Source organism: Zalophus californianus, chromosome 1 (genome assembly GCF_009762305.2).
Source record: "Zalophus californianus isolate mZalCal1 chromosome 1, mZalCal1.pri.v2, whole genome shotgun sequence".
NCBI classification, from domain to species: domain Eukaryota; kingdom Metazoa; phylum Chordata; class Mammalia; order Carnivora; family Otariidae; genus Zalophus; species Zalophus californianus.
In genome coordinates, this window is record NC_045595.1 from 18,976,331 (window position 1) to 19,002,817 (window position 26,487).

Consider the following 26,487-nt stretch of genomic DNA (forward strand, 5'->3'; position numbering starts at 1 on the left):
GGGACGAGACTCTCTGACTACTGCTGCTCTAATTCAAGTGCTTCTCTCGCACCTATCCTCGGGTCTTGGGCAAAAAGAGCTAAGCGGCTTGTGTGGGCCAGCAGCCACTTCCCCGGAAGGCTTAGGCCAGACAAGTCTCCCTTCCATTGCCTTCACAATGACGGGAAAGGCGTCCTCGAACTAGGCAGATCAAGGCCTGATCTGCGCTCCTGGTGGGGAGCAAAACTTGGGGAGGCCAAGTTAACGGCCGACTGAAAGTCTTGCTCAACTCTATAAAGAGAGCACCGGAAGACGAGCCAGGGCCTAAACAACAACCCCCAGCAGGCCCCGCGGGCCTGGGGAAGCACGCCCTCCCATTGGACGCCGGCGAGCAGCGTGCCCTCACGCCTCGCTTTCGTAGTCAGCCCCGCCCCCCACCGCGCGCGAGGCACGGCGGGAGTGGAGTCAGCGCGACCTGCCGCTGTACTCTATCTCCCGGCGGGCCGAGCGCTGAAGGCGGCGGCGCGGCGCCTTTGTGGAAGCAGCGGCCGGCGCGGAGGAAGTTCCGGTCTCCGCGACGCTGGGTCGGTGGCGGCGGCTGAGGATTAGGAGGAGCGGGCCGCGGAGGCCGCGCTGCCTCGGTAAGGGTCTGGGGCAGTAGAGAGGGCGTGCCGGAGCCTGCGGGGAAGGAGCGGGCCTGCCAGGCCGCTAGAGAAGTCGCGGGTCCGCGAGGCCTGGAAGCTGCGGCTTCGGTGTCGCGGGGCGACCGCGGCCTCGCTCGGGAAGAAGAGAGCCAAGTGGCGGTGTGGTGAGGGAGGCGCCGCCCTCGGGAGGAACGCCCCGGAACGGTCGCGGGCCCGGGGCGGGGCCCGGCGCGGCGGTAGAATTACCGGTCCAGCCTCGGGGCTGTCGGCTGCGGAGTAGGGGGCTGGCGCGTGGTTACGGTTTGGTGCTTCTGGTCTGCGGACCCGCAGGCGGGCCCTTTCTTCCTCATTTTTTCCTGCTTTTGCAGGAATCTGATCCAGTTCTGAGGCATCGCTCGAGAGGGAGGCCTTCTTGTACCTAGCACGTAGCCTCGTCCTTAGACCAGGCTAGACTGGAGTGGGCTTAGCGGGACCACAGGGTGCGAGAGCTCGAGCTCGGAGCCCGGCACGCGGGACTGTAGAACCTGGAGGCGGGGGAGTGGTCTGGTGGGTTCTGCGCCCGTTGGGAGAATGTGGGAGGAGGGATGTTTCTTCGTATTTACTCTTTAGATTCCTTTTGGCGTTGTAAAGCTGTTTTTTTCTTCTAACTTTAGTATTGATGTGCTACTGGATTCAACTCTAGGAGTGCATTTTTTAATAAAAACAAAGGGTCATGTTTTGTAAGGTACATAAACTTTAAGGATAATGGCATTTTTTGCATATTCCAGGTTTTGCATGTGAAGGTCAGAGTTGCTGGATGTAAGTGAAGGAGTTCAGTAGACTCTGATGCGCCTGGTCACTTGGTTCATTTTCTGAACTCTGGATTGTACCCTAGGTTTGTTAGTTTTCAACTTCCTGTTGAGTAATGCCACCAGTGTGAATAGCTTATAATGTCAATATCAGCAAAGTTGTGAGGACTGTAGGGAGAGGTATGAAGAACTGATGGGTGCCGGTAGGATTGTCAATGTATAAAGTAACTACTGGCATGTTATTGTTTTGGTGAAACAGACAAGTTGGACCTGAACCTTGTCTAGTTAATTAGCACCTAACTAGGTACTTAACCTATAGGGAAGGTACTAGGTCTCTTTTCTGGACATCTGTAGCACCCTTCTTTATAGAATTGTTACCAGACTTGGGTTTATTTTTGTTGCCTTTAGATTCCTAGGTTGTTGTAGCCTTTCAGAGGACCCTTGTCAAGGCCTGGGTGGGGGAGGTGAGTGGGTGTTACTAAAAGAACTGTTACTGCAGATACTTGAGCAAGGTTATAGTCTTGTGCCAGTGTTTAAATGTACAGACTGCTGTTAATAATCAGATTCAGGGTTGTATTAAAATTAAAACTATCGGAAAGTTCTGAAATTTTAAAGATCATAAATCATTCCTTGATGGACTTTTTTTTAGCCATATACCAAGTGCTTAGAATTAATTTTTCTGCCACACTCCCACAATTATTCTTCATCTCATTTGCTTAGTTAATGGGGCATGTGTTGAATGCATTTTATAACCCTCCTGTCATGCTGTGGGACTCAGAATAGCAGAGTGGATAACTGGGGGAGCTTTAGAATCTGATAGGTTTTGAATCCTTGACTCAACCTCCACTAATTCAGTGACATTGGATAAATTACCTTACTTGAGTTTCCTCATATGTGAAATGAGGTTGTTGTGAGGTTTATGTAATGCCCTTAGAACAGTGCCAGGTGTGCACAAGGTGTTCACTAAATGTTAGCCACCACTGTTGTCTTTTTTTTTAAATAGCTTTGAGATATAATTTGTAATTCATATGTCATACAATTAACCATTTAAGGTGTATAATTCAATGCTTTTTATATTACATTGCTAATTTCTTTACAGAGTTGTGGTAAATATATTTTGTTACATATGTTGTAACAAATTCTTTTGATCTTTTTTTGATGTTTATTTAAGGAATCTTTACACCCAATATGGGCTGGAACTCATTACCCAGAGATCAAGAGCCACACACTCTTCTGATTGAGCCAGCCAGGCGCCCCTAAGCCATTTTTAAGTGTAAAACTCAGTGCATTAATTACATACACAGTGTAGTGTGTCCATCACCACTCTCTATTTCCAAAACTTTTTCATCACCCCAAACAGAAACTCGGTCCATTAAGCAAGTAACTCTCATTGTTCCCTCCCTGCAGCCTAATGATTTATAGTCTGAAATCACTGTGAGTTTGCCTGTTCTAGGTATCCCATATAAGTGAAATCATACAATATTTGTCCTTTTATGTTCAACCTATTTCACTTACTGTAATGTTTTCATGGTCCATTCATGTCATAGCAGGTATCCAAACTTCATTCCTTTTTTTTTTCAAGTTTATTTATTTATCTCTACACCGAACAGAGAGCTCAAACCTACAACCCTGGGATCAAGAGTTGGTCACTCTTCGACTGAGCCATCCAAGCGCCTCAAACTTCATCCCTTTTTTAAAAATTACAAAAAATATATTTTAAAAATTGAGATGTAATTGACATACTCATTCTCTTTTATAGCTGAATAAATATTCCATTGGTGTGAATAGGCCACATTTGTTATCACTTCATTTGTTGGTAGACAAGTGTGTTGTTTCCACCTTTTGACTGTTGTGAATCATGCTGCTATGAACGTGGGCATGTGCATATTCTGGATATTAATCTTTTATCAGATATGTGATTTGCAAATATTTTCTCCCAATTTGTGGGGTGCCTTTTTACTCTGTTGAGTGTTCTTTGATGCAGAAGAGTTTTTCATTTTGATGAAGTCTAATTTGCCTGTTTTTCTTTTGTTGACTGTGCCTTTGGTGTCATAGCCTAGAGATCGTTGCCAAATCCAATGGATGAAGCATTTCCCCTATTATTGTAAGAGTTTTATAGTTTTAGCACTCACATTTAGATCTTTGATCCATTTTGAGATAATTTTGGTATGTGGTGTTAGGTAAGGTCCCACTTCATTCTTCTGCACTTGGATATCCAATTTTCCTATGAGCATTTGTTGAAAAGGCTGTCTTTTCCCCTTGATAGTCTTGGCACCCTTGTTGAAAAGATCCTGACCATATATGTAAGAATTTATTTCTGGTTTCTTTGTTCCACTGATCTGTGTGTGTCCATATACCAATACCACACTGTTTTGATAACTGTAGCTTTGTAGTAGATTTTGAAATTGGGAAGTGTGTCTCCTCCAACTGTGTTCTTTTTCAAGATTGTTTTGGCCATTCAGAGTCCTTTGAAATTTCCATATGAATTTCAGGATGGGTTTTTTTCTAAGCATTGGCTTTAGAATCAGATGGTCTTGAGTTTGTATATTGGCTTTTTCTCCTATTAGTTATATTGTTTTGGGTCAGGTTTCAACCTATTTGAGCCTTAGTTGCATGGTCTATAAAGTGGGAATAGTAACTTAGTTTACCCTACAGAGGACTTGTAATGATTAAATGAGAGAGCCCATATAAAGTACTAAACTGTGGTAGAGTTAGCAGTCAGCTATGCTTGTCTTTATCACTCTCATTTTGGACAGTAGGATTAGACATACTCAGGAAGGTCCTTTCCAGCTTAACGTTATTATGATTTTTTTTTTTAAGATTTTATTTATTTATTTGACAGAGAGAGACACAGCGAGAGAGGGAATACAAGCAGGGGGAGTGGGAGAGGGAGAAGCAGACTTCCTGCTGAGCAGAGAGCCTGATGTGGGACTCAATCCCAGGACTCTGGGATCATGACCTGAGCCGAAGGCAGATGCTTAACGACTGAGCCACCCAGGTGCCCCCGTTGTTATGATTTTAAAAACCTGAGCGTAGTAGCATTAGTAGTAATATTGATTACATTGTTTTTTGTTTGTTTTATAGATTTTATTTATTTATTTGACAGAGAGAGAGAGAGACAGCGAGAGAGGGAACACAAGCAGGGGGAGTGGGAGTGGGAGAGGGAGAAGCAGGCTTCCTGCAGAGCGGGGAGCCTGATGCGGGGCTCGATCCCAGGACCCTGGGATCATGACCTGAGCTGAAGGCAGATGCTTAACATACTGAGCCACCCAGGCGCCCCGATATTTATTACATTGTTTTAAAATTGTTCAAAACTTTTTTTGGAGACATAGTTTACATATCATAAAATTCCTTCATCTGTAAGTGTTCAGTTTGATGTAATCATCACCACTGTTCAGATTTAGAATATTTCCAGCACCTCAAAACATTCCTTAGCTCCAGTTTGTTGTTTATCCCCACTTCTCCAACTGCAAGTCCTAATATCCACTGATTTGCTTCCTGTCTCTGTAGTTTAATGTTTTCTAGAAATTTCATATAATTGGAATTATACAGTTCTCAGTCTTCTGTGTCTGGCTTATTTCACTTGCAATGTTTTTTGAGGTTCATCTGTGTTGTTGCATTCTTTTTTATGGTATATTTCTTTTGGTTCAGCCATTCACTTATTAGTGGACATTTGGACTATTTCCAGTTTGGGGCTATTATGAACAATGGGGCTATGAATATGATTGCTTCTTATGCATGATCTCATTTACACCTGACAGTAATCATACGAGGTAGGTACCATTATTCCAATAGTATAGGAGAGCTTTGAGACATATAGAAGTTAAATAACTTGTCAAAGGTGCAATAGTTAGAAAACTGGGGTTTTGATTCAAATCCAGGCATTCTAACTCTAAAACACATGCACTGTGGGGTGCCTGGGTGGCTCAGTTGGTTAAGCGTCTGCTTTCGGGTCAGGTCATGATCCCAGGGTCCTGGAATAGAGCCCTGCATCAGGCTCCCTGCTCAGCGGGGAGTCTGCTTCTCCCTCTCCCTGCCACTCCCCCTGCTTGTGCGCACGCGCTCTCTCTCTCTCTCTCTCTCTCCCCGTCAAATAAATAAGATCTTTAAAAAAATAAAGTAAAACACATGCACTAGGCCAGTGGTTTTGAAATCTTTTTATTCTTGGACCACCTAAAATTAAAAAAAATTTTCCCCCTAAAATTTTGAAAAACTTATTACCACCTTGCACGTTTTTTTTTTAAAGATTTTATTTACTCATTTGAGACAGAGAGATAGAGAGCATGAGCAGGGGGAGAGGCAGAGGGAGAGGGAGAAGCAGGCTTCCTGCTGAGCCAGGAGCCCGACATGGGGCTCGATCCCAGGACCCTGAGATCATGACCTGAACCAAAGATCATGATCTCAGATGGATGCCCAACCATCTGAGCCATCCAGGCGCCCCGCACCTTGTACATTTTTAAGTTAGCATTAGTGCCTTAACATTTTTATCATAAATGGCTGAAAAGGATGTATTTCCTTGCATAATATATATTGTATGTATGCTTTATACATACACACACACACACACACACACACACACACACACACACACACACACACACACACACACACACACACACACACACACACACATAGACCTTGGAGTTGCAGACTTAATTTATGGAAAATGCCATATAATCTAATTGGCAAATCAGATTTTTAATGTCAGTCGTTTAGCCAAATCAGACTGCATCAATGGGAATGCATTCAAATCTCAATGATTTTCTAAATAAACTCTTAAAGTAATAATAGCTAACATTTACTGAGCATTTTATTTATTGACTACTGTTCTAATGGATTTGCATTGTCATTCTTTTTTTTTAAGATTTTATTTATTTATTTGACAGAGACAGCGAGAGAGGGAACACAAGCAGAGGGAGAGGGAGGAGCAGGCTTCCCACTGAGCAGGGAGCCCGACGCGGGGCTCGATCCCAGGATCCTAAGCAGAGTATGTCCAGAGATGGCACTTTTAGCCCTTTTCCACTACACTCTACTGCCTTACAAAACTCACTCTTGAACTGGGAGCCTGACTGTAATTTGCTGGTATAAGGAACCAGGATATAAGAATATTTAAACCCTGGGGAATTTCTGTTTATTTATTTATTAGAGAGAGAGGGTGTGTGTGCGCACAAGCAGGGGGAGCGGGAGAGGGAGAAGCAGGCTCCCCGCTGAGCAGGGAGCCCCACATGGGGCTCAATCCCAGGACCCCGAGATCATGACCTAAGCCAAAGGCAGATGCTTAACTGACTGAGCCACCCAGGCACCCCGGGAAATTTTTTTCTTTTTTTTTTTTTAAGATTTTATTTATTGGGGTGCCTGGGTGGCTCAGTTGGTTGAGCGGCTGCCTTCGGCTCAGATCATGATCCTGGGGTCCTGGGATTGAGCCCCACGTCCAGCTCCCTGCTCAGCGGGGAGCCTGCTTCTCCCTCTCCCTCTGCCTACTTGTGCTCTCTATCTCTCTGTCAAATAAATAAATAAAATCCAAAGATTTAAGATTTTATTTATTTATTTGACAGAGAGACACAGCGAGAGAGGGAACACAAGCAGGGGGAGTGGGAGAGGGAGAAGCAGGCTCCCCACTGAGCAGGGAGCCCGACACGGGGCTCGATCCCAGGACCCTGGGATCATGACCTGAGCCGAAGGCAGATGCTTAACGACTGAGCCACCCAGGCGCCCCAAGGGAAATTTCTATTTATAAGAAAAAGCAGCTCTAATGAAATATTTAAATGTCTTCCTGCAGTAATAAAGCTTAATTTGTACATGACTTTGAGATTCCTATGAGATAGCCAAGTGGTGATTTCTGGCACGCAATTTGGACTTTATAGGGGAAGTCTAGGCAGAAGCTAGAGATGTGGAAATTATCATTGTAGAGATGGTAGTTATTGTTGTTAAATTGAGAAGATGCAGTTGCCCATGTCTAGTCAGCTTTGGCTGCTATGACAAAGTAACATGGACTGGGTGACCTGAATAGTAAAATTTATTTCTCACGGTTCTGAAGACAGGGAAGTTCACGGTCAAGGTGCCTTTTGATTTGGTTCCTGGTGAAGATCCTTTGCAGAAAGCTACCTTCTTGCTGTATCTTTATATGGCTGAGAGAAAAATCATTTCTTTTATCTTTTCTTATAAGGGCACTAATCCCATTCATGAAGGCTCCACTCTCATGACCCAGTTACCTCTCAAAGCCCCCACCTCTGAATACCATCACATTGAGGATTAGGGCTTCAACATAAGAATTTGGAGGGTGTGTACAAACATTCAGTCCACAGCACCTAGGGATGGCGTGTGGATCAAAAACAGCGCTAAGAAACAGTGTGGAGCCTTGGGGGATTAGCAATATTTGGTGGACATTTATTTAAATAATATTTGAAGTTTTTGTATTTGTGCGTGTGTGTGTGTATTTTTGCACGAGAAAGACTTGAGTGTTTATAAGCAAAAAAGAAGCAGTCAGCAGAATGGTAATATGGGCAAAAAAAGTTGAGTGATAGAGCAATATAAGGGTAGGTTCTTCAAACTACAATCTTCAACCTATGGGGTACACAAAAACATTCCAGGGAGAATGTGGGCATATGTATATGTATATTTTTATTTATTATTTATTTAATTTTTTTTTAAGATTTTATTTATTTGACAGAGACACAGCGAGAGAAGGAACACAAGCAGGGGGAGTGGGAGAGGGACAAGCAGGCTTCCTGCGGAGCAGGGAGCCTGACGTGGGGCTCGATCGCAGGACCCTGGGATCATGACCTGAGCCAAAGGCAGATGCTTAACAGCTGAGCCACCCAGGTGCCCCTGTATATGTATATTTTTAAAGATTTATTTATTTTATAGAGAAAGAATGCGTGAGCAAGGGGAGGGCAGAGGCAGACTCTGCACTGAGTGTGGAGCCTGACGTGGGGCTTAATCTCACAACCCTGAGATCATGACCTGAGCCCCCAAATCAAGAGTCAGATGCTCAACTGACTGAGCTACCCAGGCACCCTTGCATATGTATAGATTTAAAGGAATCAGTGTGTAAAACTTTACCTTCCATAAATATTCTTCTAAGAATGAATCTTGTTTCTAAATGTAAGAACTAGGGGCGCCTGGGTGACTCGAATGGTTAAGTGTCTGCCTTTGGCTCAGCTCATGGTCTCCCGATCCTGGGATTGAGCCCCACGTCATCGGGCTCCTGGCTCAGCGGGGTGTCTCCTTCTCCCTCTTACCCCTGCGCCTGCTCATGCTCTCTCCCTCTCTCTCTCAAATGAATAAATAAAATCTTAAAAAAAGAAAAAGAACTAAAACCATAAAACTCTTACAAGAAAACGGGGGGAAATCGTCATGTATTGGATTTGAAAATGATCTCCTGGGTATGACACCAAATGCATAGTCAACAGAAGAAAAAATAGACAAATTGGACTTCATCAAAACTTTCCTTCACCAAAGAACACTGTCAACAGAATAAAAAGGCACCCCCACAGAATGGGAAAAAATATTTGTAAATCACATATCTGATAAGAGATTAATATCCAGAATATAGAGAAAGCTTCTAAACTCAACAACAAAAATACAACCTGATTCAAAAATGGGCAAAGGACTTCAATAGACATTTCTCTAAAGAAGGTTATACAGATGGCCAATATGTCCAGGGAAAGATGCTCAACATCATGAATGATTAGGGAAGTGCAAATCAAAATGACAGTGTGATGCCACTTCACACCCATTAGGATGACAATGATCAAAACAACAATAACAAAACACCTCCAAAACAGAAAATAACAATTGTTGGTGATGGTGTGGAGAAATTGGAACTTGTATTATTTTCCTAGGACTGCTATAACTTGATACCACTGATGGGGTGGCTTAAATAACAAATGTATTTTCTCTCACTCTGGAGGCTAACGTCTAAGATCAAGGTGTCAGCAGTGTTGGGTTTTGGTGAGGCCTTTCTCCTTGGCTTGCAGAAGGCTGCCTTCTTGCTGTGTCCTCATACAAACTTTCTTCTGTGCATGCATTCCTAGTGTCTCTTCTGATACCAGACCTGTTGGATTCAGGTCCCACTCTTAAGACCTCTTAACTTATGTCCTTAAAGGTCCTCTCTTCAAATACAAGCCCATTGGGAGCTAGGAGTTCAGCATATGAATGGGGTGGGGAGGGGCACAGTTCAGTCCATCGACAGAACCCTTGTGCTCTGTTGCTGGAAATGGAGAATAGAGAAACTGGTGTGGAAAACGGTATGGTGATTCCTCATAAATTAAAAATAGAATTACCAGGTGATCCAGCAATTCCACTTTTTTTTTTTAATTTATTTATTTGACAGAGAGAGACAGCAAGAGAGGGAACACAAGCAGGGGGAGTGGGAGAGGGAGAAGCAGGCTTCCTGCCAAGCAGGGAGCCCGATGTGGGGCTTGATCCCAGGACCCTGGGATCATGACCTGAGCCGAAGGTAGATGCCTAATGACTGAGCCACCCAGGTGGCCCTCCACTTTTTTTTTTTTTTAAGATTTTTTTTATTTATTCAGGGGCACCTAGGTGGCTCAGTTGGGTAAGCATCTGCTTTTGGCTCAGGTCATGATCTCGGGGTCCTGGGATTGAGCCCCCATCGGGCCCCCGGCTCAGCGGGGAGCCTGCTTCTTCCTCTCTGTCTGCTGCTCCCCCTGCTCATGCTCTCTCTCTTTCTCTATCTCAAATAAATAAATAAAATCTTAAAAAAAAAGATTTTATTTATTCATTTGTTAGAGAGAGAGAACACAAGCAAGGGGAGCGGCAGGCTTGATCCCAAGACCCTGGGATCATGACCTCAGTGGAAGGCAGACGCTTAACTGACTGAGCCACTGAGGTGCCCCTAAAGCACCAATTCCATATTTGGGTGTATGTCCAAAAGAATTGAAAGCAAAGTCTCAAAGAGATTTGTACACCCAGGTTTGTTATTCACAGTAGCCAAAAGATGGAAGTAACCCAGGTGTCCCATCAGTGGATGAGTGGATAAACAAAATGTGGTGTATACATACAATGCAATATTACTCAGCCTTAAAAAGTAATGAAATTCTGGGACTTCTGGGTGGCTCAGTCAGTTAAGCGTCCAACTCTTATTTCCACTCAGGTCACGCTCTAGGGGTTGTGAGGTTGAGGTTGAGTCCTGCATTGGGTTCCATGCTGGGCATGAGGCCTGCTTGAGATTCTCTCCCTCTGCCCCTCCCACCCCCCTCTCCTCTCTCTTTCTCTTTAGGGGAAAAAGATATATATACCTTTTTAAAAAAGTAATGAAATTCTAATAGATCCTGCAATGTGGCTGAACGTTTAAGATATGCTAAGTGAAATAAGCCAATCATAAAAGGACAAATATCATATGGTTCCACTAGTAGGATGAGGTACATAGAGTAGTCAAAATCAGAGAGACAGAAAATAGAATGGTGGTTGCCAGGGACTGGGTGGAGAGGGGAATGAGGAATTACTGTTTAATGAGTATAAATTTTCAGTTTTGCAAGATGAAAAAAGATCTGTGGATGGATGGGGATGATGGTTATATAACATGAATGTATTTAATGCCACTGAACTATACACTTCAACACTTAAATATGGTTAAAATGGTAAATTTTATAAATTTTAAAATATCTATATATATTTTAAAGATTTTATTTATTTATTTGACACAGAGAGCACAAGTAGGCAGAGCTGCAGGCAGAGGGAGAGGGAGAAGCAGGCTTCCTGCTGAGCAGGGAGCATGATGTGGGGCTCAATCTCAGGACCCTGGGATCATGACCTGAGCCAAAGGCAGTCGCTTAACCAACTGAGCCACCCAGGTACCCCTAAAAAATATTTTTTAAAAGATTTTATTTATTATTTGAGAGAGAGAAAGAAAGCGATGGGAGGACCAGAGGGAGAGGGACAAGCAGACTCCACACTGAGCGCAGAGCCCAACATGGGCCTTGATCCCAAGACCCTGAGATCATGACCTGAGCCGAGATCATGAACTGAGCTGAAATCAAGAGTTGGATGCTCAACTGACTGAGCTCATCCAGGCGCCCCTAAAAATAATTTTTAAAAAAGAATGGATATTGTTGATTCTCCTTTTCTACTTCCCCTTTCTTACTAACCCTTCTCTTCACTTTACCAAAAAGGCATCTCTCCATTTGAAATCTAGAGTATACTACCCCAGGGACGGAAACCCTCAAGACACCAAACTGTGTATTTATTTCATCTCCTTTGGAAGGATGTTGGGTTGGTTCCATTTTTTTAAGCTATTATGAATAAAGCTGCTGTGAACATTTTGTACAAGATTTCATTTATCTTAGGTAGAAGTGAAATTACTGAGTCTAGGGTAGTGTTGTCAGACCAGTTTCTAAAGTGGTTGTACCATCTTGTATTCTTTCCAGCTGTGTATGAGTTCTGATTGCTGAAAATCCTTGCGTATTTGCTTTTGTAAGTCTTTTTAATTTTAGCAGTTCTAGTGGGTGGGTATTAGTATCTCATTGTGGTTTTAATCTGTTTTCTTTTTTTTTTTAAATATGGTTTCTTTTTTTTAAGATTTTATTTATTTTATTTATTTATTTGAGAGAGAGAATGAGAGAGAGAGAGAGCGCATGAGAGGGGGGAAGGTCAGAGGGAGAAGCAGACTCCCCGCCGAGCAGGGAGCCCGATGTGGGACTCGATCCCGGGACTCCGGGATCATGACCTGAGCCGAAGGCAGTCGCTGAACCAACTGAGCCACCCAGGCGCCCAATCTGTTTTCTTTATGACCAGTAATAGTAAGCATTTGTCAGATGTGTGTTACAAATATTTACTCTTGTTCCATAGTTTGCCTCTTCATTTTTTAAAGTGTCTTTTTTTTTTTAAGATTTTATTTATTTATTCATGAGAGACAGAGGGAGAGAGAGAGAGAGAGAAGCAGAGGGAAAAGCAGGCTCCCAAGGAGCAGGGAGCCCGATGCGGGTGAAGAACATGTATTTTTGTTTTTAAAGATTTTTTATTTATTTATTTGACAGAGAGAGACACAGCGAGAGAGGGAACTCAAGCTGGGGGAGTGGGAGAGGAAGAAGCAGGCTCCCAGCTGAGCAGGGAGCTGGATGTGGGCCTTGAACCCAGGACCCTGGATCATGACCCGAGCTGAAGGCAGACACCTAACGAATGAGTCACCCAGGTGCCCATGAAGAACATGTTTTAATTTTAATCTTTTTCTTTATTGTTAATGCTTTTGGATCCTTTATAGAAGTCTTTGCTGAGGGCGCCTGGGTGACTCAGTTGGTTAAGCGACTGCCTTCGGCTCAGGTCATGATCCTGGAGTCCCGGGATCAAGTCCCATATCGGGCTCCCTGCTCAGCGGGGAGTCTGCTTCTCCCTCTGACCCTCTTCCCTCTTGTGCTGTCTGTTTCTCATTCTCTCTGTCTCAAATAAATAAATAAAATCTTTAAAAAAAAAAGTCTTTGCTGACACAAAGCTCAAAAAGATTTTCTCCTGTGTTTTCTTTTAGAAGCTTTATAGTTTTAGCTTCTACATTTATGTCTGATCCATTTTTAATCAGCTTTTAAGTGTGGTATGATGGTAGGCAAGCAAGTGCCATCAAAAGGGAATCAGGATATGGTTCTGGAGAGGGAGCCTGAGAAATAGACGCCACATCTAAGGATGGCAGCAGGCATGTAAATTCCCCATTCCAAATTGGAGGACTCTTTAGAGGCCCTGTAATTGGAATCAATACACTTAAAATCTTTTAACAGAAATTTTGCAAGGGACAAGGGTGCTGCCAGCAGCCACTGATTCCCACAGTGCATATTAAAGTTGTTACTGTTTAAAAATTCAGAGGTGGATCTTATTTGGTAGGTGCTCAAATCAACTTTTGCCTGTTGATGCGCCTTTGATGTTCTTAGTTGAGTGTCCTGTGTGGCCCAAAGCATTTACTTTGGAAAAAAATTAGAGTGTTTGGTGTAGGATTAAGCTGCTATGTACTGCATACAGAATAGGACCCCTGGTTCTGCTTTGTTGGCTTTTGGAACTGAAATCATGATTAAAAAGGATGGCCCTGGGTATTAGAATTATGCTGTTAGAGGTAAAATTCTTGGACCTTTGCAAGATGGACCAGAGTGGAAGTGTTTGCCAAGAATGTTTTCATTTATTATTTATTACTCTTTTTTTAAAAAAGATTTATTTATTTGAGAGAGAGAGCAAACAAGCACACATATGAGTGGGAGGAAGGACAGAGGGAGAGGGAGAGAGAGAACCTCAAGCAGACTCTGCTGAGCGTGGAACCCAACATAGGGCTCGATCTCATGACCCTGAGATTATGACCTGAGAGCTGAAATCAAGAGTCGAATGCTCAACCAACTGAGCCACCCATGCACCTCCTAAGAATGCTTTTATTAATGAAGAATGAAAGGCAGAGGAGACTCGGAAACAATCAGCCACCATCATCGTTCCAACCATAAACAGTGCTGACCTACAGTGGGGGGTCTTTTTTTGCCAGACGTACTGGTCAGCTTCCAGGAAACCAGTCTTTAGGTTCTAGAGGAGTATGGTTGCAAAGTTCAGCGGAAGGGCATCAATAGGAGTGTAGCCTGTAGACTAGTATAATGCTTACCATCTCCAGAAGCAGCTGACCCCTGTTCAACGGCTATTCATATGGAACCATTTTTCACTTCAATCTTCAAAATTCTCATTTGACTATTTACTACTCATCCAGATCTGTACCTGCATGAGTTTCCTATGCTAATTTTCAGAACTCACCAAGGGGTCCTTTTACTGATTGGTGGGTAGCATGTGTTGGGGGTGGGATCTGGGCAGTTTAGGTGGCAGGCCCTTCTGTTCCATTGATCTATATGCTCATCCTTATGCCAGTGCCATACTGTCTTGATTACTGTAACTTTGTATTAAGTCTTAAAATCAGGAAGTGTGAGTCCTCTAACTTTGTTATATATATAGGCATACCTTGTTCCGTTACATTTTGCAGATATTGCATTTTTTACAGATTGAAGAAGGTTTATGGCTACCCTGAGTTGAGCAAGTCTCTCAGTGCCATTTTCCACCAGCTTTTGCTTACTTTGTATCTGTGTATCACATTCTCAAGATATTTCAAACTTTTCATTGTTATTGTATTTGTTATGGTGATTGTGATCAGTGACTACAATTTGCTAAAAGCTGAGATGATGGTTAGCATTTTTTAACAAAGTATTTTTTAATTAAGGTATATGCATTGTATTTTTAGAATGCTATTGCACACTTAATAGACTACCATATAGTGTAAACATTTATATGTACTGGGAAACCAAAAAATTCATTTCACTCACTTTATTGCTGTTTCACTTTATTACAGTAGTCTGGAACCAAACCTGCAGTATCTCCAAGGTATGCCTGTATTCTTTTCTGTTTTGCACAGATGGTATGATATTACAAATAGTATTTTACACTAATAGCTTATCCTAGATAATTAACATAGCTACCTCATTTTTTTTGAGAATTGCATGGCATTTCAGTAGTGTAGTATACTCTATTGGTGTACATTTAGATTTTATAATCTTTTGCTATTACAAACAGCGCTGCACTGTGTGTGTTTGTAAACATGTCACCTCACTGTAAGTTTCTAGAGAATGAATTCCTAGAAGAGGAACTAGAAAGTCAGGTAATATGCATTTGAAATTTTGTGAATATTAGTTTTCCTTATGTTACTGATTATTAACTTCATCCCCATTGGTCGGAGAAGATACTTATGTGGTATCAACCTTTTTATATCTACTGAGACCTGTTTGCGGTTTAACAAATGGTTCATTCTGGAGACTATCCCAGGTGCACTTAAGAAGATGTGATTCTGCTACTGTTTTGTAGAGTATTTATATGTGTCTGTTAGGTCTAGTTGATTTATTATGTTCTCTATTTCCATTTATTCTGTTTGGTTGACCTATCTATTATTGAAAGTGGGGTTTCAAGTCTCCAGCTATCAGAGAACTATTTATTTTTCTCTTCACATGTTTTCAGTTTTTGCTTCATGTATTTTGAGAGTGTTATACTAATATTTATGATCGTTTTATCTTCTTGCTGTATTTTTTGAACCTTTTAATTAATATATAGTGTCTTCCTTTGTCTTTCATAAACTTTGGATTCAAAGTCTGTTTTGTCTGATATTAATCTAGGTCCTCAGCTTTCATTTGATTACTATTTGCATGGAATATGTTTTCCATCTTTTCACTTTCAGCCTATTTGTGTCTTTGGATCTAAAGTGAGTCTCTTGAAGCATATACAGCTTATTACAGTTATACATATATAGCATATGCAGTTGATCCTTGAACAGTGCGGTGGGTTGGGGTGCTGACTCCATGCACTGTCGAAAATCTGTGTATAACTTTTGATTCCCCCAAACTTAACTACTAATAGTTTACTGTTGACTAGAAGCCTTACAGATAGGATAAACAGTCTGAAGGCAGACGCTTAACCACGCTGAGCCACGCAGGTGCCCCTCGATACTTTCTTATATGATAGAAACACTATAGATGTTTATACATGTTACTGAAATTAGACATCAAAAATGAAAAGATTGGAGCACCTGGGTGGCTCAGTTGGTTGGGTGTCTGACTTGATTTCAGCTCAGGTCCTGATCTTAGGGTCGTGAGGTCCACCCCCCTCCCCCAACCCTCTGCGCTCAGCAGGGAGTCTACTTCTCTCCTCCCTCTCCCTCTGCTCCTCCCCTTGCTCATGCGCTATGTGCGCTCTCTCTCTAAAATAAATAAATCTTTTTAAAAATGAGAAGATTCTGTGAAAAAGAAATTCGCATTTACTTACAGGTATAATGATTCATGCATTGATACCAAAGAAGCAGCATTATAGGCTAGGCTACCGTGAAGCAATTTGCTTCACGGTAGCCTAGCCTATACATTAATGATTGAATCATTGTAAAGATTTTATGGTATATAGAAGTAAGTCATATTCATAATACAGTATTGGAAACACTGTTAGGTTTTAAAACTGATATGTAGTTTCTCCAATTACGGGAGAAAGAGGCATACTGTATGGTAATATAATTCTTTGAAAGCAGTGTTATGGGGTGCCTGGTGGCTCAGTTGTTAAGCATCTGCCTTTGGCTCAGGTCATGATCCCAGGGTCCTGGGATCGAGCCCCACATCGGGCTCCCTGCTCAGTGGGAAGCCACTTCTCCCTCTGCCTCTCCCTCTGCTTGTGTTCCCTCTCTTGTTGTCTCTCTCTCTCTGTGTCAGATAAATAATAATAAAAAGAAAGCGATGTTATAAAACAGTAAGAAAACTAACACAATATTAATTTTATATTAACTATCACTCATCTGTCCCCTTCCATTCAAGTCTTGCACATGATGTTCTACATGGTGAATACTTGGGTGATGATGACACAAAACATCTCACATGGTTCTTGCCATACAGTTACTATGTTTTCACACAAAGACACATAATACAACTGTTCAGCTTGGGGGTTGGTCTTGCTCTTTCAAGTGGCAGAGGTAGAAGAGGTGGAAGTAGAAGCAGGAAAGGCCTGCACACTCTATAACTTTATGGAAATACATCCTAATTTCTGACTTCTTTGGTTTCCAGTTTCTCTGAAGTTGTTTCTACGGTGGTACCACTATCCTTCCACTGTTTGCTTTAGTTTCAGTGCTTGTACCTTAGAAGGATTGTATCATCAAAGAAGTTAAAAGCAGTCTTGAATAATTAGAATGCTTCTGCCAGATGTCTGATATCAATTTGTTTTCTGGGACTGTGCTTCTATAACCTTTTTTTTTTTTTAAGATTTTATTTATTTGAAAGGGGGAGAGAGCTTGCCTGAACAGGGGCAGGGTCAGAGGAAGAGGGACAAGCATACTCCCTGCTGAGCAGGGAGCCCGATGGAGGGCTCGATCCCAGGACCCTGGGATCATGACCTGAGCTGAAGGCAGATGCTTAACTGACTGAGCCACCCAGGTGCCCCATCTTTCTTCTACATCTTCTTCATTTGTTATGGTTTGGAAGTACTCATCTCCATCGAGTCATCTTCTTTTAATTGTTCTGGTGTGGTGTGTGTTAGCTCTTGAATTTCTCCAAGATCCATATTTTGAAACGCTTCATCCCCCACCTTTTTTATCCACTCTTTTCATGATTTCCTTGATTGTCTCTGTTGTAAATCCTGTGAAGTCGTCACAACATCTGGACACAGTTTTCTCCAGCAGGAATTTATTATTTCAGGTTTGATGGCTTTTCCTATAACAATGGCATCTTCAATGGTGTAATCCTTCCAGACTTTTGGGTGCCTGGGTGGCTCAGTTGGTTGAGCGTCTGACACTTGGTTTCAGCTCAGGTCGTGATCTTGCAGTTGTGAGATTGAGCCCCAGATGGGGCACTGCACTCTGCGCAGATTCTCCCTCTCCCTCCCACTATGCTCCACTCCTTGTCACACACACTCTCTCTCTCTAAAGTAAATAATAAAATCTTAAAAAAAAAAAATCCTTCCAGACTTCCATGATGTTCTATCAGTTCTTTTTCATAGCATTGACAGTCCTTTCCATAGAGTACCATGTATAATAAACCTTCAAGGTCTTTATGATCCCCTGATCTAGAAGCTTGATTAGAGATGTGTTTGGGGGCAAGTAGACCACTTTGACACCTTCGGTGTTGAACTCCTGGGGTTCTGGGTGGTCAAGGGCATCGTCTAATATGTAAAGAACTTTAAAGAGACAGTTCTTACCAGCAAGTTACTTCCTGACTTCAGAGACAGCATCAGTGGAACCAATCCAGAAAGACGGTTCTTGTTCAGGCCTTCTTGTAGAACCAAAAGACTGCCAGCTGTTATTTATCTTTTCCCTTCAAGGCTTGGGGGTTAGCAGCTTATGGATCATGAACCAGACTCAAAATGGTAGAGTTAGCCTATACCTTCTTGCCTTATATCTTGGTGCTCTCTTTTCTTCTTTACAAATAGATGTCCTTTCTGGTATTTTTTTTTTCCTCCCAGAGTAAGGCACATTCATCAGTATTATAAACCAGATAGCTTTTTTCCTCAGTGATTTTATTAGTGGCCCAGAGAACTCATCTGCTGCTTCTTGGTGGGCAGAAGCTGCCTCTCCTGTCGTCTTGACATTTTTTTAAGCCAGATCTCTTTCTAAAATTATCAAACCATCCTTTGCTGGCATTAAATTTTCTAGTTTTAGATCCTTCACCTTTCTTTGCTTTAAGTTGTCATATAATGGCTTTGCTTTTTCTCAAATTATGTTAGAGCCTGTAAGTATGCCTTTCTTAAAGCAATCCTGCACCCACATAAAGCTGCATTTTCAATATGAAGTAAAAAGATATTTTGCAAAAATTTCAAGGTTTTCTTGCCTGCCAGTGTAGCTGCAGTGATGGCTTCGTGAATTTTTCTTTCTTTCCTCTCTCTCTCTCTCCTTCCCTCCTTCACACTGGATTCATGAAACAGCAGGCAACTGCAAACGCAGACCTCTATGGTACATATCAAGCAATTCACCTTTTTCTTGTAATGTCATGACTTACTCTGCTTCTTGGGAAGACTTTCAGCATCACTAATGGCACTTCATATTGGTCCCATGGTGTTATTCAAGGTTTATGGTGTTGCATTAAACATGATGAAAAATACAGGAGAACCGGGAGAAACCACTTTTTACTGTGATATGCAATTTGCCAGAAAGAGTAACAGCCTCTGCAGGGATGATTAGTGTCACTTTTTTTTTTTTAAGGGGATACTTAAAACACTTGAGCTCACTGAAATAGCAGCAGGAGGTGACTGTGAAATTATTACAGTAGTATAGTATGTACTACAGTTAATCTTATATAATTATGATTTAATACAGTGTCTTTACATTTGTTTACATTTTTCTCAACTGCAAATGGTACAACTTATGGTCTGTGAGTTTGTAAATTTTGATACATTTTAACTTCTTTTTTAAAAGATTTATTTACTTTAGAGAGAGAGTGCACACTTGAGTGGAGGGAGGGGCAGAGGGAGAGAAGCAGACTCCCTGCTGAGCAGGGAGCCCAACACAGGGCTCCATCCCAGGACCATGAGATCATGACCTGAACCTAAACTGAAATCAAGAGCCGGATGGACGCTTGACCAACTGAGCCACCCAGGCGCCCCAAATTTTAACTTTTTATTAGTTTTGTGTGTATTTTATGGTAGTAAGTGATAAAACAGGCAAATATCTACATATATATTTTGTGCCTTCATGATATACCTTACTTCTTCTTAGTTTTATTCAGTATTTTTAGGTTACATCGTTTATCTGCAAGTTTTCAACTTTGTCATAAATCTCCAAAAATGTTTCTACTATATTTATTGAAAAAAAATCTGTGAAAAGTGGACTCACCGCAGTTCAGACTTGTGTTGTTCAAGGATCAGCTGTAGTTAGATCATGTTTTTTTAATTTGTTTTGCTCATGTCCTCTTTTGATTAGAAAATTTTAAACTATTAACATTGAAAGTAATTACTGATAAGGAGGGACTTCTGCTATTTTGATTTTTGTTTTCTATGTGCCCTATACCTTTTTTTGTCCTTCGTTTCTTCCATTGTTGCATTTTTTTTGTTTGCAGTGAAATGTTTTGATTCCCTTCTCATTTTCTTGCATGTGTAGTCTTTGTGGTTCCCATGGGAATTACATTTAACATCCAACAGTTATAACAACTTAATTTGAATTTATATCAACTGAAGTTCAGTAGCATGCAAAAACTCCGCTTCTGTACAGCTTCTCTTTCTGTTATCAGTGTCACCGGTAACATCTTTTAAATTCTGTCCCCAGTAACCTAGATTAATGATTGTTTTTATGCATCTGTCTTTTATTATTTATTTTTGGTGTGCAAAGGTTTTTTTTTTTTTTAAAGGTTTTATTTATTTGAGAGAGAGAATGAGAGAGAGAGAGAGAGCATGAGAAGGGGGAGGTTCAGGGGGAGAAGCAGACTCCCCACTGAGCAGGGAGCCCAATGTGGGACTTGATCCTGGGACTCCGGGATTATGGCCTGAGCCGAAGGCAGTTGCTTAACCATCTGAGCCACCCAGGCACTCACACAAAGGTGTTTTTATTAAAGCATGGAGACAGGACCCATGGGCAGAAAGAGCTGCCTGTGAGTCTGTCTTTTAAATCATGTGGAAAATAGGGGCGCCTGGGTGGCTCAGTCATTAAGCGTCTGCCTTCAGCTCAGGTCATGATCCCGGAGTCCTGGGATCGAGCCCCATATTGGGCTCCCTGCTCCACGGGAAGCCTGCTTCTCCCTCTCCCACTCCCCCTGCTTATGTTCCCTCTCTCACTGTGTCTCTCTCTGTCAAATAAATAAAATCTTTAAAAAAAAAAATCATGTGGAAAATAAAAAGTGAAGTTACAAACCAAAGTTACAATAATACTAGCTTTTATAATTGCCCCTGTGTTTATCTTTACCAGAGACCTTATTTCTTCATATGGCTTTGGTTACTGTTTAGCTTCTTTGTCATTTCAACTAGAAGAACTCCTTTAGCATTTCTTGGAGGGTTCATCTAGTGGTTCACGAACTTTCTCAGCTTTTGTTTACCTGGAAATGTCTTAAATTCTTCCTCATTTTTTGGAGGACAATTTTGTTGGACATAGAATTCTTGATTGGCAGTTTGGTTCCCCCCCCCTTAGTATTTTCAGAAATTGTCCACTGCCTTCTGGCCTCCAGGGTTTCTAATGAGTAATTGGCTGGTAATCATATTGAGGATCTCTTGTCACTTCTCTCTTGTTGCTTTGAAAATTCTTTGTCTTTGATCATAATGTGTTGGATGTGAGTTTATCCTACCTGTACTTTATTTTTTTTAAAGATTTATGTATTTTATTGAGAGAAAGCTTGAGCACACGCATTGCACACAAGCGGGGGAAGGGGCAGAGGGAGAGAATCCTCAAGCAGACTCCCCACTGAGCATGGAGTGGGCCGAGGGGCTACATCCATGACCTGAGCTGAAACCAAGAGTCGAATGGTCAGCCAGCTGAGCCACCCAGGCGGCCTCCTTGTATTTCATTTAGTTTCCTAGATTTGGAGATTCACATCTTTCAGAAAATTGGGGTGTTTTTTGTTTCTTGGGTTTTTTTGGCCATTATTTCTTCAAATAATCTTTTTGTCCTTTCTCTCTTCTTCTAGGACTTCCTTCTCATCTCTTACATAATGATTGTCAGTTTGACAGCATCTCCAGGCCCCATAGGTTTTGTTCATCTTTGTTCATTCTTTTTCCTTTCTGCTCTCCAGACTTCATAATTTCAACCCTCTTCTCTTCAAGTTTGCTTATGCTTTTGCCTGCTCAGATCTGTTGAACCCCTCTAGTGAACTTTTCGTTTCAATTATTGTACTTTTCAGCTCCAGGTTTTTTATTCCACTGTATAAATTTCTGTCTCTGTAAATATTCTCATTTTGCTTATACATTGTTTTCCTGATTTCCATTAGTTCTTTAAGCATAATTAAGATAGTTGTTAGAAAGTCTTTGTCTAGCAAATCTGATATCTGGATTTATTAAAGATAGTTTCTTTTCTTTTTTTTTTAAGATTTTATTTATTTGACAGAGAGAGACACAGCGAGAGAGGGAACATAAGCAGGGGGAGTGGGAGAGGGAGAAGCAGGCTTCCCGCGGAGCAGGGAGCCCGATGTGGGGCTCGATCCCAGGACGCCGGGATCATGACCTGAGCCAAAGGCAGACGCTTAACGACTGAGCCACCCAGGCGCCCCAAGATAGTTTCTGCAATTTATTTTGTTTCTTTGAATGGGCTGTATTTTCTTGTTTCTTTGTCTGTTTTGTGATTTTCTTTTTCTTGTTATTGAAAATCGGGCATTTGACTGTCATGATAACTCTGGAAATCAAATGCTTCCCTTTTGTTGGGGTTTGCCAATTTTTGCGGGGGGGATTGCTGGAGGCTATAGTAGTCTGTTTTGAGTTTTTTTCTCAACTATTTTGCAAAGACTATTCCCTGTCATCACTGTGTGATCACTGATGTCTGTCCCGTTAGCTCATGTTCATCTAATGTTTTCCATGAACAGCAGAAGCTCAAACAAATGAAAACAAACAAAAACACCAACAAAAACAAAGAGAAAAGCAGAAAAATGAATAACCACCTCTGTCTGTTTTTGGATATTGGTTCTGTGCTGGGGCATTCTTTCAGCATCTAGCTAGGCTTGCTCTGGGCCCTGGGATCAACCTGAGGTGAAAGCTTAAGGTCTTTTCAGGTCTTGTCTCATCATGTGTCTTGCCTGGGTATGCGTGTAGTTTTCTAAATTTTCCCCTATGCTTGTTGTTTGGAATGTCCTAATTTCCCAAAGTGTTTTCACCCCAACTTCTCCATATCTGTGAGTCTGCTTTGCAGCTTTTATTAGCAATGCTTGCCGCATCCCCACCCACCACTAAAGTTCTGAGTTAGGTGAAACAGAGACAAACACCAACACCTCACATCAGTCCTTCAGATATCTCCCAGACAGATTAGAAGAGATGTGCACAGTAATCTGCAAATCAGGTTTCCCTCTGATTTGAAGGAGGGAGCTGGGAACTGGGCTGCCACTTCTTCAATACCAAAACCTCTGCCTGTGCAAGGGTGGGTGGGACAGGGATGAGTAAAAACACCACAAAACCTTACTATTATTTTGAAGATAGCTTTTTCTTTCTTTCTTTCTTTCTTTTTTTAAGATTTTATTTATTTATTTGACAGAGAGAGAGATAGCAGCAGCGGGAACACAAGCAGGGGGAGTGGGAGAGGGAGAAGCAGGCTTTCCCGCGGAGCAGGGAGCCTGATGTGGGGCTCAATCCCAGGACCCTGGGATCATGACCTGAGCCAAAGGCAGACACTTAACGACTGAGCCACCCAGGCGCCCGGAAGACAGCTTTTTCTTGATTGAGCAGAAAAGTTCTCTTGGTGGTTGTACACCTTTGGCTTCTTTCTAAGCTCCAGCAGGGCTGGCTCAGACATTTACTGCTGTTTTTTGATATTTCTGTGGAGGAACAAGACTTTGGAACTTCCTCATCTGCCATTTTGCTGAAACGTGGTTTGTCTTTTCACTCTCTTGGTAGTATACTTTGCACAAAAGTTTTTGATTTTGATGAAGTCCACTTAATTTTTTCCTTGTGCTTTTGGTGCCATTTAAGAAACCTTTGCCAAATCCAAGGTAATGAAAGTTTGCATCTTTTTTAGTAGCTGTAGCAAAGGTCCTGGAGATGACTTCTCAGCTTGACTTGGGTTACATGCACATTTTTAGTTTTAATTTTATTTATTTTTTAGCAGGAGAAAATTAAATTTAGTGTCATACATATGAGGAATCCATGCAGACATGAAATTCCCAAGGTAGTCTAGCAACATGAGGTTTATATGACATACTGAATAAGGAGAGGGTTAGGGGCCTGAGGGTACAAAGAAGAAGACCCTTAGCAGAAAGGTGAGAAGAGACGTTTGGAAAACAGACTTTGCCCTATTATGCAGATAAGTTTTTTGGTAAAGAGCAATCTCTGTTAATACTCTTCCTGATACAGTCAGACAGTTAAGAAGGAGGTAAAGAGCTTTTCTGCTCAGTTTTGATTTGTTTTAATTCCCAATAATGTTTATCTCATAGTGTGGTACATCTTGGTACATGCCCAGTTTTAGAGCAATTACTGTGATGAGGGTGGTAGACTATTCTGATTGACAAGGTTGGACTGTGTAGGATCAACCATGGGCTGAGAATGGTGTTAAAGATGCTGTTTCCAAAAAGGAAGGTGAATGGATGATAGAAAAATTAGTAAATATTTAGTAAATGTAAAGCATTCTTTTTTTTTTTTTAAGATTTTATTATTTATTTGACAGAGAGACACAGCGAGAGAGGGAACACAAGCAGGGGCACTGGGAGGGAGAAGCAGGCTTCCTGCGGAGCAGGGAGCCCAATGCAGGGCTTGATCCCAGGACCCTGGGATCATGACCTGATCCGAAGGCAGACGCTTAATGACTGAGCCACCCAGGTGCCCCCAGAGTACACATTTTTGGGTGCCTGGGTGACTCAGTCGGTTGAGCGTCCAACTGTTGATTTTGGTTCAGGTCGTGATCTCAAGTCCCACGTTGGGCTCTACCGGTGGGCATGGAGCCTGCTTGGGATTCTTCTCCTCTCCTACTGCCCCTCCACCCCCCTCACTCACTCTTTCTCTTAAAAAAAAATGTATTTCTCTTGGTATAAATTAATAAGTAAATGTTTAAAAGTGACTTCCAGGGGTGCCTGGGTGGCACAGTTGGTTAAGTGACCCAACTTTTGGTTTTGGCACAGGTCGTGATCTCAGGGTCATGAGATCAAGCCCTGCGTCAGGCTCTGCGCTCAGTGTGGAGTCCTCTTGAGACTCTCTCTCCCTCTCCCCTTCACCCCACTTGTGCATGCGTGCTCCCTCCCTCTCTCTAAAATTAAAAAAAGTAAAATTAAAAAGTGACTTCCAAAAATATCCCTGTTGTTGTTCCTGATAAGCCAAGGTGGAAGAAATTAGTTTAGCCTTTTCTTCATGTTCTAATGTGTTATATTTTGTGGTTTGTTTTATACAGGTACTACTATAACAGAGTTTGATAGCAAAAGGATCTACTTACTGGGCTCTCTTAACATAGAAAGAGATGTGGGGGGATTCTCGATCTGCTAACAGAACAGGACCTTTTCGGTAAGTCTTGAAAGTTGAATATTGAAATTGTAATATTTTAATGATAAAGATATAATATTTTTTGGTCTGTCATAAAGAGGCATATTTTCTTTGAATAGAAATAGCTCTGGTTTTTTAAAAATAGAAGCTATTTAAAAAATTTCTAGTCATTTCCAAAGTGCTTGTGAGGTTGAATACTGAGCATGCCAAGTGTTTTGTGTTTCAGCACCTTTTTTTTTTTTTTTTTAAGATTTTATTTGTCAGAGAGCAAGAGAGCACAAATGGGGAGCAGCAGGCAGAGGGAGAAGCAGGCTCCCTGATGAGCAAGGTGCCATGAACTTGATCTGAGCCAAGGGCAAACACTTAACTGACTGAGCCACCTAGGGGTCCCAATGTTTTAGCACTTTTTAAACATTAAAAAATAATCCCCCAATTATTTTTTTAAATCTCTTTTAACTAAGTAATACATACTTGGCAAATAAGGAAAGCTAGCAAAAACATACATGAACATTTATATATGTAAATAAAAGTTTTGTTAATTTCACTAATTTATGTGTAGAATCCAGAGCTGTGTTTGGCCCATGGCACATTGTGTTTCAGTTATCAAAAATAGTTCTGAGAAAAAAAAAATTACTGGATGCAATTTTCTAAGGTACATTTCAATATTAAGGGTTACTGGGTACAAAGATGAGTTGAGAAGGTAGTACCATTCAGTTATTAGTAGATTATATTTTAGATTTGTAGGGAGTTAATTTTCTAATAGCCAGTATAATAAATGATGACTGTATTTTTAAAGCTTTTGCATTGTGCTTACAATTAATAAAATGCCAAAGGAATGTGATTTTTTTTTTTATGGTTTATGCTTTTATGGTTTTACTTGGTGTATGGCAAAGAAATCTGACCTTTAAAGTTATATATTAAAAAATATTTTTATATATATATTGTAAATATATATATATTTTAAAAATGCTCCAATTGAAACTTCTGTTACTAGTAAATTTTCTTTTGGATTGGCAGTCTGCAAGATTTTATCACGCAAATTCAAGAGGTATTCTCATTATTCTGAAGCTGGGGGTTCCAGTGAAAAATTAGGTAGAGAACTGAGTTTTAAAATCCATATAATATTTAGTAAAGCTAGTGTTTCATAAATACTAAATGATAGGGGTCTTTACTTTTGGCTCAGCAGTCTTTAAATTAAAGCAGTGGTGATGATGCTGGGTATGTTTTTTCCTTTCAAAATTTAGGGTCTGCATCAGTGGTCAGCAAATTATAGCCTGCAGCTCACTTTTGTTTTACTGTAACACAGCCATGATCATTTGTTTACAAATTGTCTATGATTGCTTCCATTCCACAATGGCAGAGTTGAATAGTTGTGACAGACTGCAAAGCCTAATATCAGTACTGTCTGGCCTTTTGTGGAAAGTTCGCCAATCCCTAGTTTAGATCAATGGGTTTATGCTTCAACATTTTTAAATATTTAGGTTGTAATCTATCCTTTTTTACTT

General features: G+C 41.3%; 1 protein-coding gene across 11 annotated transcripts in view; it reads left to right on the forward strand.

Moving 5' to 3' along the window:
- The first annotated feature begins 425 nt into the window (after nucleotides 1-425).
- RBM6 (RNA binding motif protein 6) overlaps nucleotides 426-26,487 on the forward strand; it is a 102,481-nt gene continuing 76,419 nt past the window's right edge. For 4 of the 11 annotated variants that reach the window (XR_003517945.2, XM_027582799.2, XM_027582800.2 and 1 more), the window contains exons 1-2: nucleotides 426-620; nucleotides 24,894-25,003. Coding sequence is in view for 7 of the 11 variants with exons in the window: in XM_027582799.2 (XP_027438600.1) it covers nucleotides 24,960-25,003 (44 nt within the window). In the remaining 4 variants the exon portion in view is untranslated. Of the gene's footprint in view, nucleotides 621-14,729; nucleotides 14,762-24,893; nucleotides 25,004-26,487 lie in introns of those variants that run through there. The other 7 variants (XM_027582795.1, XM_027582796.1, XM_027582791.1 and 4 more) reach the window with 6 other exon arrangements.